General features: G+C 41.8%; 1 protein-coding gene across 2 annotated transcripts; it reads right to left on the bottom strand.

Annotated features, from left to right (window-relative positions):
* Window positions 1–761: 761 nt before the first annotated feature.
* Window positions 762–18066, bottom strand: REEP2 (receptor accessory protein 2). 2 transcript variants are annotated; one of them, XM_084295476.1, is made up of 8 exons: window positions 17958–18066; window positions 17597–17669; window positions 11473–11549; window positions 9733–9853; window positions 9069–9182; window positions 8515–8662; window positions 8065–8222; window positions 762–5084 (listed from the first exon to the last, which is right to left on the bottom strand). In XM_084295476.1, the coding sequence occupies exons 1-8, from the start codon at window positions 17987–17989 to the stop codon at window positions 5010–5012; spliced, it is 798 nt and encodes a 265-aa protein (XP_084151602.1). In that variant the 5' UTR covers window positions 17990–18066; the 3' UTR covers window positions 762–5009. The 2 variants fall into 2 exon arrangements, with proteins under 2 accessions (XP_084151602.1, XP_084151603.1); XM_084295477.1 differs by having other exon boundaries at window positions 762–1493.
* Between the last annotated feature and the right edge of the window lie 1096 nt (window positions 18067–19162).

Raw genomic sequence — 19162 nt, 5'->3', positions numbered from 1 at the left:
CAGATAGTTTTGATACAGTCTCAGTTGCATATTATAGAAGCCTCAGGCTCAGTCATTAGGAGTACATTCATTTTTGCAGCCCTCCACTAACGTTACCTCTAATGTTATTTGGTTAAATGCAGAATGCTCCTGTCCAAAGGGTGTGTGGTGCAGTAAGCCTATTTAAAGTGAGAATGTGCTGCAAGAGAAGGCAGATACATCACACTATGCTACTGGTAACAGTTGCTCTTAAAAGTTTTTTTTTTTGTTTTTGTTTTTGTTTGTTTGTTTGTTTGTTTTTTAAATGTCTCCATAGTAGGCAAAATGGAGGTAGTCCTCTGCTTAATAAAAGAAAACATAAGAAATATAGCCAGGTAATGAAAGGATAGGAGCTGAGAAACAGATCAAGGAGGTAATGGTTTACTTGCAAAGGGGTTATAGAAAATTTTTTACGAGAAGCAGCACCTTGAAATGTAAATTTACCTGCAACACTGCAGGAAAAACTGTTTGCCACTGTTTCTCTTCATTTCATATTATTTTGATTCCTTGCATTAGCAGTTCTGGCATTGAGCATTGGGATTCTACAGATAACTGGCATATGAGTGTAACAAAGTCCAGCATTTAGTTCATCCAAAAATGCAGACTTTGTGCGTGCATCCAACTTCACAGATTTATCTGTCCCCTGGAGCTCCCTGCTGGTGCTTCCTCAGCATAACACATCTATTAGAAAATGCTGTGAGATGCCTAGTTCATCAGATCCTCCCCACAGATCAGCTGACCACTGAGGAAAAATTCAAACTTTATTGTTCTGAAGTGATGAAAGGTCCAAGAATAAATGCATGTAGGTCAAGCCCAGTTTAGAAAGGTAAGACAGAGACAGAAGTTCCGTAAAAGAACAACCAAGCTCTAATCTGTAGGGTGCAGAGTTCAAGTATAGCTTGAGGCTCAGAAAAAGTCAAGAGTATTTCCTGGACAACTTTGTACTGTACATAGCCCGTTTTCCACCCTACCCTGTCTCACAGGACAAGTTCTTAGCTCCTGTGGAAATTTACTGTCTTCATTTACCATTAAAAGCAATTGTTCTCAAAAGGTACTCTGCACACCTCTTTAGATCTCTTCTGAAGCCTACAGGCTTCAAAACAAAACCTAGAAATAACATAAAACTGAGTTATGTTTACAGCATCTTCTAATAGTGCCAAAATCAAGATGAAAGGTAACCAGGAATCCTTTTTCCTCAGTTAACACTAAAGCACAGCCCCATACAGTACAGCGTATGTATTTATACATATACCAGGTCTTAAACATTACATTCAATAGGCTCCAGACCACATATAACAGGAACTCCTGGGCAACCAGCACTAGGTAGCCCTGCTTGAGTAGAACAATGGGACCAGATGAGCTGCAGAGATCCTCTTCCAACCTCAAACGTTCTATGAAATCACATAGCTTCAGAATATCTTTCCACACATTTGGCTTTACACGGCAACTCAGAGAGCAGCACAAGATGATTCAGCCTGGTGGCAAGTTACAAATTCATAATGGGTCAAGCAAGGAAGTCTATAATACTGAACAGTTACAAAGAGCAATGTGATTCAGCATCTCCCCAGGAAGTTGCAGAGTCATGTGGCAATACAATGTCCCCATCAGAAAGAAGGCCATTTTTTTTCCCCGTTTTTCCAGATTTGTGTCTTAGGCAATAACCCATACTTTCCAGCATTGCATGCAGTTTTGGAAGACAGATAGGAAAACAGCTCAATTCAACAGCTGTTCTCAAGCATACCTTGCCACTTCACAGTTAACAAACAAGTCTCCTCAACACAATGCTCTGTGCAGCCAGAGAACCAGCAGTGTGTTCTATAATCATCTCACTTTCCTCCTAAGGCACATATCTCCTGCTGATTAAGATGGCAAAGGAGAAGTAAAACTCAAAAGTATTGATTTCAATACTTTTGAAATTCAATACTTTTGAAATTCAGGGTTCTGTAGAAATCTTTCTGCGTTTCTATTTGTGCCTGGGCATATTAGGAAAGGGGTATAAATGCTTACTGAACACAGTGGGTTCTACTGCTAGGTATGGATTTAGCCATTTGCTTCACTGCACAATCAAGCTCATAGAAAATACTAGATGGAAACTACATTCCAGCATTTCCTGCTGAAAACACAGAACAGCTGATAGAAGCATTTTACCAAAACAGCACATTCAGCATTCTCATTATCAAGAGAATTTCTATGCAAGACCATGCCATCCAAAGCAGAACTACATCTAGGAACTCACTGAGAGATCACAAGGGTGGTGGCAGATTTGCAGAGGCTTTGATTAAGCAGAGCAAAATATAACGGTCACATTTGTACTAGAAGAAAATCATGTCCATACTAAGACATTTTCTTGCTCTAGGTAAGTTCTGCTGCCTGACATCATCAGCTTCATATCACCCTCAATGGAGTCCATAACTACTCCAGACTCTCTTATAACAAAAGTCATTTAATTTCCCTGTACAAGAAGTCAGGGCAAGACTGATCCATTCTTACCCACAGGCTAATGACATCAAGCATCAATGCTGAGTAAAAGATACTTAGTACAGGGTCTAGTTCAGGAGAACAAAGGCAAATCAAAATCCCAAAATTGAGTCTTCAGAAATTCTTCTTATGCTTCAAAGCAGGAGGAGTTCCTGCAAATGAACTGATTCTAGAAAGCATTCTGGAAAGTCACTGTATGAAAATTGAGTAATCCAAGACTATCACAGTACACGCACAAAGAAAAGGCAGGAAGATCAGTATAAGGACAGACTAACCCATCCTTGGCCTCCAAATCAAGCCCCTCACAATGAATTAGATAATTAATTTGCTACAGAGATTTTTAGTTTAAAAAAAAAAAAAAAAAAAAAAAGTCCAGAAATGTGGTCACAGAAGTACTTAGTGTATAAAGAAATAAAGAATAATGGTTTTGTCTTGTTCAATACAGTAAAGTCTAGTAAGCAGTTTCTCACAACTGAATCTTTCACATATTCAGCAAAGATTTTTGTTCCTCATGGAGAGAGGAATTTCCATTGGAAACAGGAAGAATTCTTGCTTTGGTACATGCCTTTGCATGTACTAGCAAGACATGTATACAATGATTGTTAATGAACTAAAAAAAATTACAAAACTTTTTTTTTTGTTTGTTTTAAACACAAATCTCAAAGTCAGATCAAAGGTTTTCTACTGGATCCTGGGTAAGGACTTGTGGATACTTTAGGACAAGTATTTCTGATACGGTTGGTCAAGATTTAAAATTTTAAAAGCTACAAATAAAAGTAAAAACAACTTAATTTGTTTCCACCCAAAAATGAAATAATTCATAAGTTTGCCACCAAGACAATGGGAAACAATACAAATTTCAGTCCCAGTCTTAAACATTATAAACTTTTGAAGTATGACTCTTTAGGACAGAAATATTTGTGAAATCTTACTTGCAGTAGGGCTTCTATACATTGTCAACAAAATACTCAGCTTTGTGAAAAACCCACTGCAATGCTGTCAGAACTGTAATAGCAAGAGACATGAGGAAACATGAGTGTCTGCACCTAGAGCTGTAGTTTCAGTAAAGATTAAAACCACCAAGTATTCATTCCAACAGTCATGTCCATAAGGGTACTCCCGCACTAAAAGTTTCCACAACAAGAACTCTACTTGTTTCGCATGGGTGTGCATACAAGGGATCTCCCCTTACCAATACTCAATGGATTAGAATCTATGGCATGCATGAAAATTTCCTCTGCAGTTTCACTCCCACAATACATATTCCACATACAATGTGCTTCTGTCCCAAATGTTGCATATTGCTCAGGTCTCAGGGCATTGATAAACAAGGCTAATGGTCACACAGAGAAAATATGTGCAAGGGCTGGAGCAGGACAAAGCAAGAAGATTGATAAAGTACAATAGTGTTCACTGGTCCCTGCAATTTATAATCCATAAATGTAATCCTAGAACTAGTGAAGTTCATACATCAGGCTCAGTTCCTGTGCCCTGAGGAATGGATCTCCTAAAGCTAAGAGACAAGGGCTTCTGAAATTCTCAAGTACACTTGCAGACTAATGAGCCAGATTTTCCCCAGAAATCTTCTAGAATGAAAGAATTTGTCTGTATTAAAAAGCACCATGATGACATGGAGTTACACAATTAAATGGCAAAGTAACGCTCTCCCTGCCTTTACCCACTACACAGGACTCCTCTCACTGTCGTGCTCTTACAGGAATCAAAGTAAACAACAGAACCTGAAATAAAAAGCAGCTTCAAAAGCAACCAAAATCTTATGGATGAGCAACTTTCCTTCTCAATAGTTACTTCCTCTGGATATCTCTATCTACTCTTTCACATGTGCATATAACAGCACATTTTCTTCATAACTCAGCTTTTCAATTTCCTCAGTTAACCTTCCAGAAAAAAATAAAATAAAACCCAATCTCTTCATTTTCCAGTACTAGGAACTAGAATCTGGCACACTCCTCCCATGAGCCAGTCCTTTATGTTCAAAAGCACTCAACAGTCACCTTCTGAAAGGGGAAGGACATAACAGCTATGGTCCATTTTTAAAAAGGGTGAATTGTTGTGGGCAATTCCAACAACACACAGCTGCAGAAGGATACTCAGAGCAATATAAGATATTCTAGGGAACCACCCACCTCTGTGGAACTCCATTGTCTAATTATTTTTCCAGCTTCTGTTCAACAGGTGTCTCTAACCCTAGCCTGTTCTCCCAATAAAGATTCTTCGCAACTAGGATTATACAGAGGGAATTCCAAAGCAACAGGTTATGTACAGACATAGTGTTCCCTCCAAGAGAGGAATGAAAAGGAGAAAATTCCTGAGGATTTGTATCCTCTGATCCATGTTCTGAATCCCAGCCTCCCCCTTGCCTTGGAATGAGCTCTACTAAGCAGCATCTGTTATGTACATCAATCTCAGCTCCCTTCCTTTGGAAGAGTTTCCACTCAAAAGTGACAGGCAAATCCTAGGACAGAGATAGGTGCTGGGGAGGGGAGGTCTCCTTAGGATGACTCGCCAGAAGCAAGAGATCCTGCAGCTTTCTTCCTAGGGCGGGCTTTCACACTTTTTACTGGAAGCTGAGGAGAAAGAAATAGAGGCATTTTATGTTAGTTTACTGTAGCACCTAAATGTCAAACAGAAAGAGATAAGGATGCAAAGTGAAAATAGGACAAAACAACTACAACACAATGACCCTATTTCTGTCCCTCATCATTTCAAAGAGGCTATTTAAATACTCCATTTGTTTTTAGTTAACAAACAAATCACGCTGAGCATATCCTTCAAATAGCAACCTGTAGTGGGTTTACGTGGCAAGGTTTTGGTAGTGGGGGGACCATAGGGGTGGCTTCTGTGAGAAGAATCCGGAAACTGCCCCATGTTAGATAAGGGCCCCGCCACTGGCCAGAGCCGAGCCAATAAGCAATGCTGTTTGTGCCTCTGAGAGCATATTTAAGAAAGGGGAAAAAAAAATGCTGCTCAACAGCAGCTGGGAGAGAGAGGAATTAGAAACTGCCTTGCAGACACCAAGGTCAGTGAAGAAAGAGGGCAGGAGGTGCTCCAGGTGCTGGAGCAGAAGTTCCCCTGAAGCCTGGGGAGAGGACCATAGTGGAGCAGGCTGTCCCCCTGCAGCCCATGGTGTACCATGGTGGAGCAGATTTCCATGCTGTAGCCTGTGGAGGAAAACATGGTGGAGCAGGTGGATCTTCTCTGAAGAAGGCTGTGGCCTGTGGAGGACCCCTCCCAGAGCAGTTTCTAGGCTGGACCTGTGGCCTGTGGAGAGGAGCCCACACAGGAGTAGGTGACCTGGCAGGAGCTGCCACCCATTGGGGACCCATGTTGGAGCAGTTTGCTCCTGACGGATGGACCCTGTGGTACAGACCCGTATCTGGAGCAGTTTTTGAAGAGCTGCTGCCTGTGGGAAGCCCATGCAGAATCAGTTCAGGAAAGACTGCATTCCGTACGAGACCCCACATTGGAGCAGGGGAAGAGAGTGAACATGAAGGACTGGCGAAGACAAAGTGCTATAGACTGACCACAACCCTCCTTCCCCCGTTCCCCTGTGCCACTCAGGGAGAGGAGGTGGAAAGAGGGTGGATGGAGGGAAGGTGTTTTTGGTTTCTTTCCTTTGTTTCTCACTTCCCTAGCTTGCTAGTAAAATTTATTGCCTATTACTATCTCCCTCCTCTGAGTCTCTCAACCCTTAAGCCCTTTGCGTCATATATTTCTATATTCACAATAATCAGCATAGAGTCTTTACTGCCTTTTCAGAATTGTGTCACTTAAATTCCTCTCTAGGAAGCTTGGAATAAAATTTTATTCCTCTTGCCTCCCTGCCCCTGTCTACTACGCTACAAAAGGAAGAAGGGTCAACACAAAAGTAACTTCAGGGGATTTAAAAGAGATCTAGGCTGATTTTGAATGCATCTTTAGACATACATGTTACAAAGAGTACCTATTCATATACAAAAGTGTCCTGGACGCTGTAAAATCAGATTAACAGTATGAATTAACATGATGCTCTGAGCAAGCACTCTCCTCCAAATTATTTAATGTTTAGCCTGAAAAGCTCTACAATGTGATTTGTTAATACACCACTATATTAAATAAAAATTACATGTAAATAAAATCAGGAGTCCAAGTTGAACCAAGAAAAGAGAATCCCTACTTCTCAAAATGGAGAAGCACTTTATCATTTATAAATCAAACCAGACGAAATGTTGAAGTAAGAGTCAAAAACTAGAAGGCACTGTCTCAAAAAGCATATTCTACAAAACACACCAACAGCTGAAAAATATCATTAATCTACCATAGCTCTTGGACACTATGTAATTTATTTTCATGTATAGTTTGTTTTAATATCGAGAATACAGACAATTCATGACAATCTGAATTGCTGTAAATATCTTGGATCAGCACATGGCCATGTGGTGTGGATAAACTCAACAATGACTAGTTATCTCTGGAGCCCCCAGCACAAGAATGATGTTGATCTATTAGAGTGGGTCCAAAGGAGTGCCACAAAGCTGATCAGATGTCTGAAGCACCTCTCCTACCAAGAAAGGCTGAGAGAGCTAGGACTGTTCAGCCTACAGAAGAGAAGGTTCCAGGGTAACCTCATTGCAACCTTTCAGTACTTAACGTGGATTTATAAAAGTCCACAAATGGAGAGCGACTCTTTGCTCAATCAGATAATGACAGGACGAGGGGGGATGGTTTTAAACTAAAAGAGGGAAGATTTAGATTAGAGGGTAGCAGGAAATTCTTCACTCAGAGGGTGGTGAGGCACTGGAACAGGTTGCCCAGAGAAGCTGTGGATGCCCCATCCCTGGAGGTGTTCAAGACCAGGTTGGATGGGGCCCTGAGCAATCTGATCTAGTGGGTGGCATCCCTGCCTATGGCAGGGGGATTGGAACTAGATGATCTTTGAGGTCCCTTCCAATCCAAGCCATTCTGTGATTCTATGATCTAAACCTCAAGATGATGAAAACCTACAGAGGAGAAGAAAGGAGAACGTGCAGATAAATTTCTTCAAATCTAACATGCAGAACAGTAGAAAGGCTTAAGAGGGAACAGAACAGCTGAATTTTAGATGAGGAGAAAGTTGCTGTTACAGGGATAAAGGTCACATAAATGTTATATACTGTATATATAATATATACATATATATAGTATTATATACTGTAACAGACAAGAGGGAGAATCATAGAATCATTAAGGTTAGACCTCCAAGATCATCTGGTCCAACCATCCAAAGGATTGGAGGGTAGAGCCAACAGTAGACATTAAAAATACCTAATGCCCCCACCCTTAAACACAAACCTAAATGAAAGCAAAGCTAGGACATGGCTTATGACAGAGGCTTACAGACAAAAACACAAAAGCAAGAGACCAGTATAGCATATAGACAGCAAGTCCTTTGATATAGGACTCTAGCAGTAAATGGTCCAACAACATTTACATAAACAGCTTTTAAACACACAAAATACGAAGCCAGAGCCTTCTGACAAAATTCACAAATCAGTACCTGTGCTGGAAATAACTTACACACCAGCTTACCTCAGCTTTTGTCATCTTCTTGGTAGCTTTGAGGCTCTGAGTACGTTTTGGCAGTTTGTCTCCTGCATCTTCATCTGATGGGTCTGTTCTGGTTTCTGTCAAGGTTCCATTAGACCTCTGTGCCAAACTGCTCTCCTCTCCTGAGGAGTAACAGGAAGCTAAGGAGTAAGAAAGTTTTTTCAAATACTTTTGAAAAGACACATCTAGATCTAAAATGTTCCATCCTTAAGGGCCACATAGAAGGGAGACATCAACAGTATTTATGCATAATCCAAGAAATCCGTATGTTAGTATATGGGAAAGGACTGGGAAAACAATACAACTTCTCCCTGATAATTTGCAATCTTGTAGTCCTTCTGAGACCCCTGCATGAAGCCCAGGGAACCCTTCCTCGCCTGCTGGGTAACCATGCAAGGCCTCAAACAGTGGCCCAGCAGGGGTGTTCTGTACCTGAATCCTCAATGGTTTCAAGGAGACTTGCTCCATGGGGTTGCAGCTGTGGCTCATGGCTTCGCAAATGGACGGTATCTTCATCCCGGATAAGAGTGAGATCCTGCATGCTGAAACTTCGTAGCTTCTCAGACAAAACTCCTTGGCCCTAAGAGGACATAAGAATTATGGTGAAGGACACTTCACCATAGATCATCCCACATGGGATCATTCAGAAGACAGAAGGTGCCCCATTCCTCACTAGGGTACTCTATAAAAAATAAAAATAAAAAAGCAACACCCACCACAGAGAGAAGGGAAAAAAAGAAAAGTATGCTCCCAAGACCAACACAAAAGAGGCTAGAGCAAAACCCATTCTCCCTTCACTTTCCATAAATCAAAGGATTAACTACAAACAAACTGAAGGAAAGGTAAAGTATATCATTCTGAACAGGCACCAGCATCCCTAACAGACCCATATCACTAATTGCTGGTACACAAAACTAAACTATTGGGGAATTCCTGAATGTTACAGAAGGTTAGATTGTGTTTGTAGTGCACAGGTGTTGCATTACCTTTGCAGCTGCAGTAACTGCTGCATTGGCAGCCAGGTTTAACCCTCTCTTGCCAACTCGCATCATGGTTTCATAGCTCTTGTCACGAGCCTGAGTAATGTATTCATCAATTTCCTAGAAAGGCAGTGTGGAACACAGCATTTAGCTTCTAGTTACAAACATGCTCAAAATCTCCCCCACTATCACCTTTAAAACCCATAGCTCATAAGGACACCTTTTTTTCCAGGCTGTCAGCACAAGCTGTGCTGCATTTTCTCTGCTACTTACAGAATGCTTGCAAATGCAACCTTAAATTAAAGAAGGTTTTCTCCAAATTGCAACAATTGAAATGAAGCAGTTGCTTATACTGAGAATGTGAAAAACACAGCCTGACTACAGAACGTGCTGCTACTATCATGATTCAAAGAACTTAATTACTGATAGTGACAATAAAGGCTAAAGATACTGAGTTAAGCAAACATACTAAGCATTAGGCAAGATAGTGGCTACATTACAGTCTGTGGTCGGCTGTACACAGCCCTCGTTGTCAGAGACATTATCATTCTATACCCACTAATGTCAGCACAATCATGATTCATGCATTTTAATTTTCATTGTAGCATAACTGAATCAGAATTCAGTCAACTTCCAGACAGATCAGTCTCTTCCAACAATAAGTGAGTACCTTCTCCTTATTGGAGAGCGTTGGGTGCACAAACTTCCTGTAGAGGACACTGGAGCCCTTGGTGTAAGGGGAGAGCAGCCAAATCACAAATGCGATTTTCAACTCAAAATAAAAAGGAAACCTGAGAGAAAGAGAGAAGGAGAGAGAGAGAGAAAGAGAGAGAGAGAAAGAGAACGAGAACTAGAATCAAGATCAGCACAGAGACAGAGATAACCATTAGAGAGCAGCACAGGCAAAAAGAGTAAAGAGAAGGTAAGGACTCAGAAACATAAATGAATCAATATATCAGGTCAGAATAGCACAATCCTCTCTGGAATCCTAGAACATACCTTCTTTGAGTCTCATTTAGTCTTTCATCCATAGCCATGAAAACTCCATAAACAGGGCATCTCTCAGCCCTGCAAACACACCAAATTAAAATCTGACAGCTACTCTCACCATTCTTAAGTTTGTTCAAAGACTATCCACTGGATAATAACATTACAGCCATTTCCCTCTCTTTTTCCAAAGTTTTCAATTAAATATCTCAAGAGAGCTCTCAAGTTGCTGCTAAGGCTGATAGCTAAGAGCAGGCAGCATGCAAGTCTTTCATTGCTATCCCTTACACAGTGAAGTCTCTGGGAAGGGAGAGTAGTAGAGACTTCAATAAGCAAATGTAAACTTTCTGATGCCTGTTAGTACTAAGAGACTTCTGTTTTCAGTGGTTCACTTTTAAGTAGGTGAATGAGCCAAAGCTCTTGTACTTTTTAGATCCTGACTCTTCAATTTTATTTTCAGGAATAGGCAAAATAGCTGAGCACTTATGTAAGGTACATGCAACAATTTCATGTTTCTTTAAAAGATGCAACTCTGACTAGACTGTATTCTTTCAGAGATGCGTGCAAATCACAAACATTAAAGCAATGAAGAAACTGACCAAAAATTAAAGCATAGAAGAAACCCTGTTCTAATGGAACAGCTGAAGACACGTAATGACAATTTGTCATTGCTGAAGGCCTCCATTTAATTATTGCCAAGTGTGACACAGCTCTGAGAGAATTAAAACCTGTTTTACCCCAACCCAACCCACATCCAGCAGTTGAAGACATTTTCATCATGCAAAACACCACTCAGAGCAGAGATGTATTTGATCTGCTCCTCTGTACAACGGGCTTGCAAAGCAAAACAGGTCATAGAATTATAGAATATTCAAGTTGGAAGAGACTCACAAGAATCATAAAGTCCAACTCCTGGGTCCCTAAAGGACCACACAATAAATAAAGAAATAGATAATGCGTCTGAGAGTGTTGTCCAAACACTTCCTGATCTCTGACAGGCTCGGTGCCATGACCACTTCCCTAGGGAGCCTCATTCCAGTGCCTAACCACCCTCTCAATGAAGAACATTTTCCTGATATCCAGCCTGAACCTCCCCTGGTCCTTTACCATCTTTTTAAAATGTCTTTTAGATCATCATTTCTCAAACCTTTTTACCTAATAGCTTGTCAAAAATATATGCTATGAATGGATGAAGACCCTCTGACAGAGCCTGTGTACCTACACGTATCTTAACTGTCTGAAAGCACAGAATATGAACCAGTTTAGACAGCAGCTTAGACCCACAATGTCTATAAACCCGTAGACTCTCCATGGGCATAAAAACTCCTAAATGAGAGAGCTTATCCTTAGGAACCTACATTACCTTAAAAACATTAAAAACAAACAAACAAACAAAAAACCCACGCACCAGCATGGTACTCACCAAGAAAGAACAATGTCTGTGAGTGTTTCTGCAGTGGTGAAAAAGGCAAACACAATCCAGTACATCATCCACTTCACCTGCAAAAGAGCAGTCACTCAGTAGACATCCATCAGAAACAAGAAAAATAGCAAAACAGCTTCTCAAAAATGACTCATCATTTTCACACACTGAGATGAAGTCAGCAGAAAGAAGGCATAGATAATCAGCATTGGAGAGGGTCACATATGAAATGTTACATTATAGTTTAGGGAAATATGTAAGATTAATATACTCTAAATATATAAATATAGCAATCATCAGCTCAATGTCCGGGTGGAGACCAGTGATGAGTGGTGTCCCTCAGGGGTGTGTACCGGGACTAGTATTATTTAACACCTTTGTCAGCAAACATGAACAGTGCGATTGAGTGCACCCTCTGTGAGTTTGCGTATGACACCATGGTGAGTGGCGCTGTTGACATGCCGGAAGGAAGGGCCGCAATCCAGAGGAACCTGGGCAGGCTTGAGAGGTGGGCCTGTGCAAACAAGACAAAGTTCAAGAAGGCCAAATGCAAGGTTCTGCACTTGGGTCAGGGCTACCCCAAACATGAATACATGCCAGACAATGAGTGGATTGAGAGCAGTGTTGCGGAGAAGGATTTAAGGGTACTGGTGGATGAAAAACTGAGTATGAGTCGGCAGTATGCACCTGCAGCCCAGAAAGCCAACCACCTGAGCTGCATCAAAAGAAGCATGACCAGTGGGTTGAGGGAGGTGATTAGCCCTCGCTTGTGAGACACTACCGTGTTCAGCTCTGGGGTGACCAGCACAAGGACATAGACCTGTCAGCGTGGGTCCAGAGGAGGGCCACAAAAATGATCAAGGGGCTGGAGCACCTCTCCTACAAAGACACGCTGAGGGAGGTGGGGTTGTTGTCTGGAGAAGAAAAGGCTCTGGGGAGACCTTATAAGCAGCCTTCCAGTACCTAAAAGGGGCCCACAGGAAAGATTCTTTATCAGGGAGTGCTGTGATGGGAAGGACAAGGGGTAATGACTTTAAGCTAGAAGAGGGTAGGTTTAGATTAGGTGTTAGGAGAAAAGTCTTCACTCAGAGGGTGGTGAGGCATTGGAACAGGTTGCCCAGAAAAGCTGTGGATGCCCCATCCCTGGAGGTGTTCAAGGCCAGGTTGGATGGGGCCCTGGGCAAACTGATCTAGTGGGTGGCATCCCTGCCTATGGAAGGCGGTTGGAACTAGGTGAACTTTGAGGTCCCTTTCAAAATCATAGAACGATTTGGGTTGGATGGATTGGTTGTATGTCTGTCCTGTAACAAAATCATGACACAACAATAGCGTTATAGTCCCAAATAAACTAACTGTCTAAAACCAGTAAGTAGTTCACTTTGAGTATAGTTATATTCTTTAATATATAATGAGTATGTTAATAAATACATGTGCACTTAATTAGTTTCAACTGTAGCCCTAGTTTTTCTTCATTTTAAATGTTATCTTGGGGGCAGGAGAAGAACTACAGATGTAGTATTTTGCTCTAACTTATTAAGGTGAATTAGAAGCATAGGACCACTTAGGTTGGAAAAGACCTCTAGGATCATCTAGCCCAACCTTCAACCTAGCACAGCCAAGTCCACCATTAAACCATGTCACTAAACTCTACATCTACACATTTTTTGAAGACCTCCTTCAACTCAACTACTTCCCTGGCTATTCTTAGTCTTCATCAATGCTCTCAGAAATTCCTTCAGCATTTCTCTTTTCTTTTTAAAGAAAGACCCAGTAAGAGAGGCAAGAAAGCAAAGAACATAACATATAAACGCATCTTCTTGTTTAGGCTCTTGAATGTAGTTTACAAACTGTACTTTGTGCTATTATGGCACACCTATATACCTAAACCCTATCTCCCAACTTCCATCTTTTCTATGGAGCAGTAAACGTCTTGTTTCCTTTGAAAAAGAGTAATTACACCTTTCCCTCTCTCTCCCCAGCTCTGTCATTTTTGTAGCAAGTCTGCCAGCTACAGACCAACCAACATTATTATGTAAGAGGAATCAGTCAAATTATGAAAACCGCTACCCCAACATTTCCAATAATAATAGGGCCAACATAAATGAAATTGACTGTTTTCTGTGCCATCAAGAAGTAAAAATAAATTTAAGTAGGAAATAAATGGAAACAAGAGGTCACCTTTGCTAAAAGCAACTTAACACTCAGTGTCATCAAGAATGAGAAAAGGAATAATTTGAACCACGGAAATCTCACATATTAAAACCACACGTTAACACACATACTAAAGTTATGTGAACAGGTAAGCGAGGGTCTTACTATAGCAAATAGTGTTGTAAAAGCAGATATTTCCCCAACTTGTACGTGATGGAAAATAATATGATCTGTTCTTGAAAGACCCTCCAGAACTTTCCAAAAAGGCTTAAAAGGAAAAGAAATGCTGCCTCAAACCCTGAAACAATAGCCAGCTTTTAAAAAGGTGATTAGTGCTTCAAATATTTTCCATTTTATTGTGCAACTTTTCACAACAGAAAGTAGCAAAACATGAATTTTATGGTTCCCCTCTCCTCCTCCCTATAATCATCAATTCAGACAGCACAGGTGTTATTGACTTGAGTTCTAAAGCAACTCTATGAAATTAATGATTAACTCTTTGATGCAGCAACATAATCAGCTCTTGTACAAAAACAATTGTGAATAATGACAAATCAAAGGTGGCAAATGGGGATCCAAGTGGGTGAGAGATTTCAGAGACTCTCTGTACCAATAAATCTTACTTCAGTATTATGCAAAATTAAGGCAATCATAACAAAAGTAAGCATTAAATACATAGATATATACAACATAATACAGAATTATTTTTTTATGAGGAAAAAATAACTGTAGCAGAAGTCTTTGACTGTTTCCATTAGCTCTCACTATAGTGGTTGGCTAATGGCAATGGAGTTTTTACTAAGTTTCCAACAAGCCTACATAAACATTCAAAAAAACTGAATTGCAGAAGATAAAAGGTAAAGGCACTTGAGGACTAACAACTAGTCCAAAGGGAGGAAATGAAGTGTAAAAATAAATGGTCACTTTTCAGAATGAAAAGAATGTCACAAATATTCTCGTTACATAAATTAGTTCACAACGCTTGAGTGGTCACAGTAGACAGCCTGATGAAACTAAGTTCCGCCCCATCAGAGTTTTTCAGTAGTAACACAATGTTCAGGAGTATTAGAAAAGGAAGAGAGAAGAACAGAAAACATTGTTATGTTACTATTTAAGTGTACTATATGTTCACATCTTCAACACTGGGCATGGGTCTGGCTTGCCCTGTCTCCTTCTGCCATCCGTCATCCTACCCCCTACAGCCGAAGAAAAAAGAAATATAGTTAAGTAAGTGAGAGGGACTCAACTTTTAGCTCTAGAAGTCCCTGAAGTGCAGATTACCAGATGCTAAAAGAGCAGAACACAAGTGGGATGGTGAAGAGGGAAGCATCACTTTTTTTCCCCCCGCTTATAATTTTTGTTATCCACAGATTACTAATCTTCTAAAACTAATCCTGTGCTGTATTTGTTTTTCAATCCATTAAAAAAGAATCAAGTCTCTGTTGCTCAGCAGTTGATCACCAATTTCAGCTAACTTGCACCAAGAACCTAAATAAACTCTGTAAATGTAAATATATTATTGGAATGTAGATTTGACCAAAGCTGCAGACCACATGTGAAAGGAAAACAGTTACTTTTAAAACAGCCTAAGGTGCTAGAAGCAATTTGTCAGGGCTGCTCGAAGACATAAATCTATATCACAGCATGGCAAAAAAGTGTTTGCACTGTACTCTGATGCCATTTCTGGACTGCTTGTAATATCTTGATCCGTATCAATGCAGTCTGCAATACATCACACTCTCTAGCATATATATACACCTGCAAGATCTTTCTCCCCAACTCGCGTTTGCTCTTAGTAGTACACAGCTGGCTTGAAACTATGGACCACAGCTTTCAAATTTTCCACTGCCTTGTCATATAAGAAGCAGTTTGAATAGATGTTGGCCCCCTTTCCTGAGTTTAACAAAACCTTTTTTCCTGTCTTTCTGCTTCTGTCGAGAAATACAAAGCTGTCTAAAGACTACTGATTTGGGCAGTTGGAATCCAGCATCTACATGTTTAATTCTCATGTGGTCCTCTTAAAGAAAAATAATTCACATATAAGATCAGTTTTAGCAGTACGAATATATTTTCTTTAACTAACTCCAGTATTTTAATTGAAGACAAAAAAAAAAAAAAAAAGGAAATTTTCTATTGCAGCTGTCCAGAACTATCTACTTCAAGAAAACTATATCAATGAAGTATTAAACAAAAGCCAAAACCAGATGTCATTCTTTTCCATATCAGCCCCAGCAGGACTTACAACCAGGTGATTAGTTGACATTCATGTTATGACAACTTTATGATACTCAAGTACCAGACCTCATTTCTTTTTAATCATCAGATTAATAAAGTCCTGCTGCAATTAAGGTGACGTCTACCAACACAAATTCAGATTAGTATGTTTGTATTATGCAAGACACGTTGCATTTCTGTACCTCAACAGCCAACTTACCCTAAGAAAATAAGCAGGCTTTTACAGTAAAGCATCTACAAAGTCAAAGGCTCTGTATTTACTGGGCCTTTGAACTCCAGAACAAGCCATGTGTGGTGGCTGTTTTAAAAAAGGAGAGTTTTTGTTTTTAAATCCCTCAAATTCTCAACAACACATTTCAACACATTTTCAAACTGTGAAAAATGGGCCTGCCTTACAGCTAACACAACGTCTGTAACCGGAAAACAATAGTTCCATGACAGACACTTAAGAGCCAAATAAAAATTCCAAGTAAAAACCTGCCTTTGATGCAACAAAGATCATAGAAAACTGGTCTAAAAGAAAACGAGGAGAGAAAACAGCAGCAGTAAGACCACCAGATAATTATGAAGTCACGGGATCATTCAACTACTCAGTTTCTTTTATGCTTTCCTTTTGGTTTTTAACGTTATCATAGTATATAGTATTCCTGACTATACCTCTAATACTCACTTAAAACACTGCATTGATTATCAGTGCCTACTGAACATTCACATTTTGACTTCTCTGCTGAAGGCATGAAAAAAAAAAAAAAAAAAATCAGCCAAGCTAGATGATGTAGTTTTAAAAGCTGTCCACTATGAATAGACTCTACCTCAGCTGCTCTCTCCTTCAAAAACCAACGTGCTGAATTTTAAGCCGGTGCATAGGAAACACCTAGGCAATTCTAGAGGACCGAAGCAGAATGAGACATATCCTGCAATATTTACTATTGACACGTCATTTTGTAAGCAGCAAACAGAGCCAATTGGATCAAGAGTCGCAGACTGCACCACAAAGAAATACTGGCAAATTATATTCTATTCGGCCATGTTACCTCTCTTCTCTATCTGATTATTCACTGCTCTAAATACACAGAAATTCTTCCCATCCATAAAACAAATAGCTCATCTCCTCTAATCGTCTTAGAACAGTGCTTCTGTAAGAAACCAACACACCGCATCACTGAAAACTATTTGGTGTTTTAAATATGGCAATTGCAACAATGACGTAGGCAGAGAGAGAGAGAGAGAAGGAAATGTTTCCAGGATGGAATGAGAATGAAGTCTTTACCAACAGGAATTGCTGATCACAAGCAAGGTTGATAGGAAAATACAAACCATGCATGATTATTTAGGTTTTTAGAAGAAAACAAAAGCAGTACTGAAAAAGCCGTAAAAAGACACAAAGTAAGAACAAAGTTGGAGAAAAGAACTTGTCCCTGGACTTCCATACGCTTCCAGACCACACTGTTCCTCCTATTTTCCCATCCTCAGCCAATATTTCCTGGAGGGGGAAGAAAAAAACAAAACACAGAAAACCCACATTTATGGCTCGAAACCTCCCATTTCAGAAAGTGTCCTTCCTCGAAACATCTCCAAAGTCTGTCAGGGCTGCTCTTCAGGCGGCCCGTCCGACCTGACACCGCTGCGGGCCGAGCAGCCCCTGACACTGGGCCAGGGCCAGGGCCAGGCCGTGGGCTCGCAGGGAGCCGCGAAGGACGGGGCGACCACCGCGCCCGCACGGCGAACCCGTACTCACATATTCCTTCACGTTTTTCGTCTTCACGGCCTTGTAGGAGGAATACGCAGGGTAGAGGGTGCCGAAGATCAGCCTGCAAAAAGCGCAGAACCCTCAGCGCCTCACGGCCCCGCAGCGCCCCGCACGCCGGCTGCCTCCGCCCTGGGCGGCTCCCGCTCCCCCGCCCCCTGCCAAGGCGCTGCTCTCGGGCCGCGGCGGCCAGCGCGGACCCGCCGGGACGCGGCCGCGGGCGACCGCGAGGCAGCGCCCGCCCCGCGGCCGAAACCTGCGGCCCCACCGGGGGCGGCCGCGCCCCGCAGGGGCTCCCCGGAGCGCCCCAGCCCCGAGAGGGCCCTGCGCATCCCCCCGCCCCGGCACTCACACCACGAGGCGGGAGATGATCCAGGAGACCATGGCGGCGGCGCCGGGTTCCGCGGCGGCGGGAGCCGACTCTTAACGGGCAGGCTCCTGCAGCAGGCGCAGCCCCGCCCCGGCACTGACAGGGGCGGAGCCGAGGGGCCGCATCGCTCCCCGTGCCGCCGCAGAGACCCCGCCGCCCCGCCCCGCCGGAAGCGAGCCGAGGCGGCAGCGCCGAGGCAGCCGCAGTGGCTCCCGTGTCTGCCCGCTCCGCTGGAGGGGGTAGCGGCGCTCCCCGGGGGACGGGGCCGAGGGCAGCGCTGCAGGAAAGGGGACCTGCTGGAGAGACGGCAGCAGAGTAACACGCACAGCGTAAGAAGATGACAGAAGCGTGATGACTGAAGGCGATAGGCACTTCAGGAGGCAGTAATAGAGCCGGCGGAAGAAGCCATCTTCCAAAATTAGAAGTTACCTGTTCTAGGAGGCCCTACACAACAGCCATCAAAATGATGCAAATAAATGGGCTACTTAAAATCTTACCAAAACTCTCAGCTTCACCGAAAAATGTCTGTAAAACAATTACCTCACAGATACAGCAGAGGTCGTTATCCTAAGGGATGAAAACTGTTCTTTGTAGTTTCGTGGATAACTCACTGTTGCCTAGTGCCCTCGCTCCTAGGAATCACAGATGAGAGGCCTAGGATTGCTTACCTGTACAAACACATCTGAATGGGGAGACAAGTAAATATTATTCATGTGTATGTTTAAACATACTAGTGTGCCAGAAAACTGAGCAGCAAAAGTTGTTATAGTGACTCAGCAGAGAGTACTGTTAAGAGAACCACCCTTTTCGGTTGTTGCAGGAGTTAGTTAAATGTTTTGCCACCCCTAAGGAAACTAGAGACAAAGACTGATCAGGCTCAATACACAGACCTTTGAATCACACTAAGATGACCATTACACAAGCTGAATTTCAATTTTAAAATATATTAATTTGCTAGAAAGCCTTATGCAGTTCTTTAACTAACAAAAAAGACACCCCCCCTCCCCATCCCCCAACAACATAAACATCAAAACACTAAGGAATGTACTATGGCAAAATCTCATTACTTGCCAAATAGCCTTTCTGAGAAATGAAAGAAAGGGAGCAAGAACTGTGATTTGCTAGGGAACAATTTTCTCACGGATGCATGAGCCTCAGTGGTAATGAGCAATGATGAAAAACACACA

Source organism: Netta rufina, assembly GCF_964035555.1.
Source record: "Netta rufina genome assembly, chromosome: 14".
Taxonomy (NCBI): Eukaryota; Metazoa; Chordata; class Aves; order Anseriformes; family Anatidae; genus Netta; species Netta rufina.
The sequence above is the reverse complement of the archived record's forward strand: the minus strand, read 5'-3'. Positions and strand labels throughout refer to the sequence as shown.

Bases quoted from the DNA above. Each gene is read 5' to 3' on its own strand.
- REEP2 (XM_084295476.1), bottom strand. From the start codon at position 17,989: ATGGTCTCCTGGATCATCTCCCGCCTCGTGGT. The intron at 9,183-9,732 runs GTACTCACTTAT...CTGCCTTTCTAG, and splicing joins CGCTCTCCAATAAGGAGAAG to GAAATTGATGAATACATTAC. The intron at 8,663-9,068 runs GTAATGCAACAC...ATGTCCTCTTAG, and splicing joins CAGTTACTGCAGCTGCAAAG to GGCCAAGGAGTTTTGTCTGA.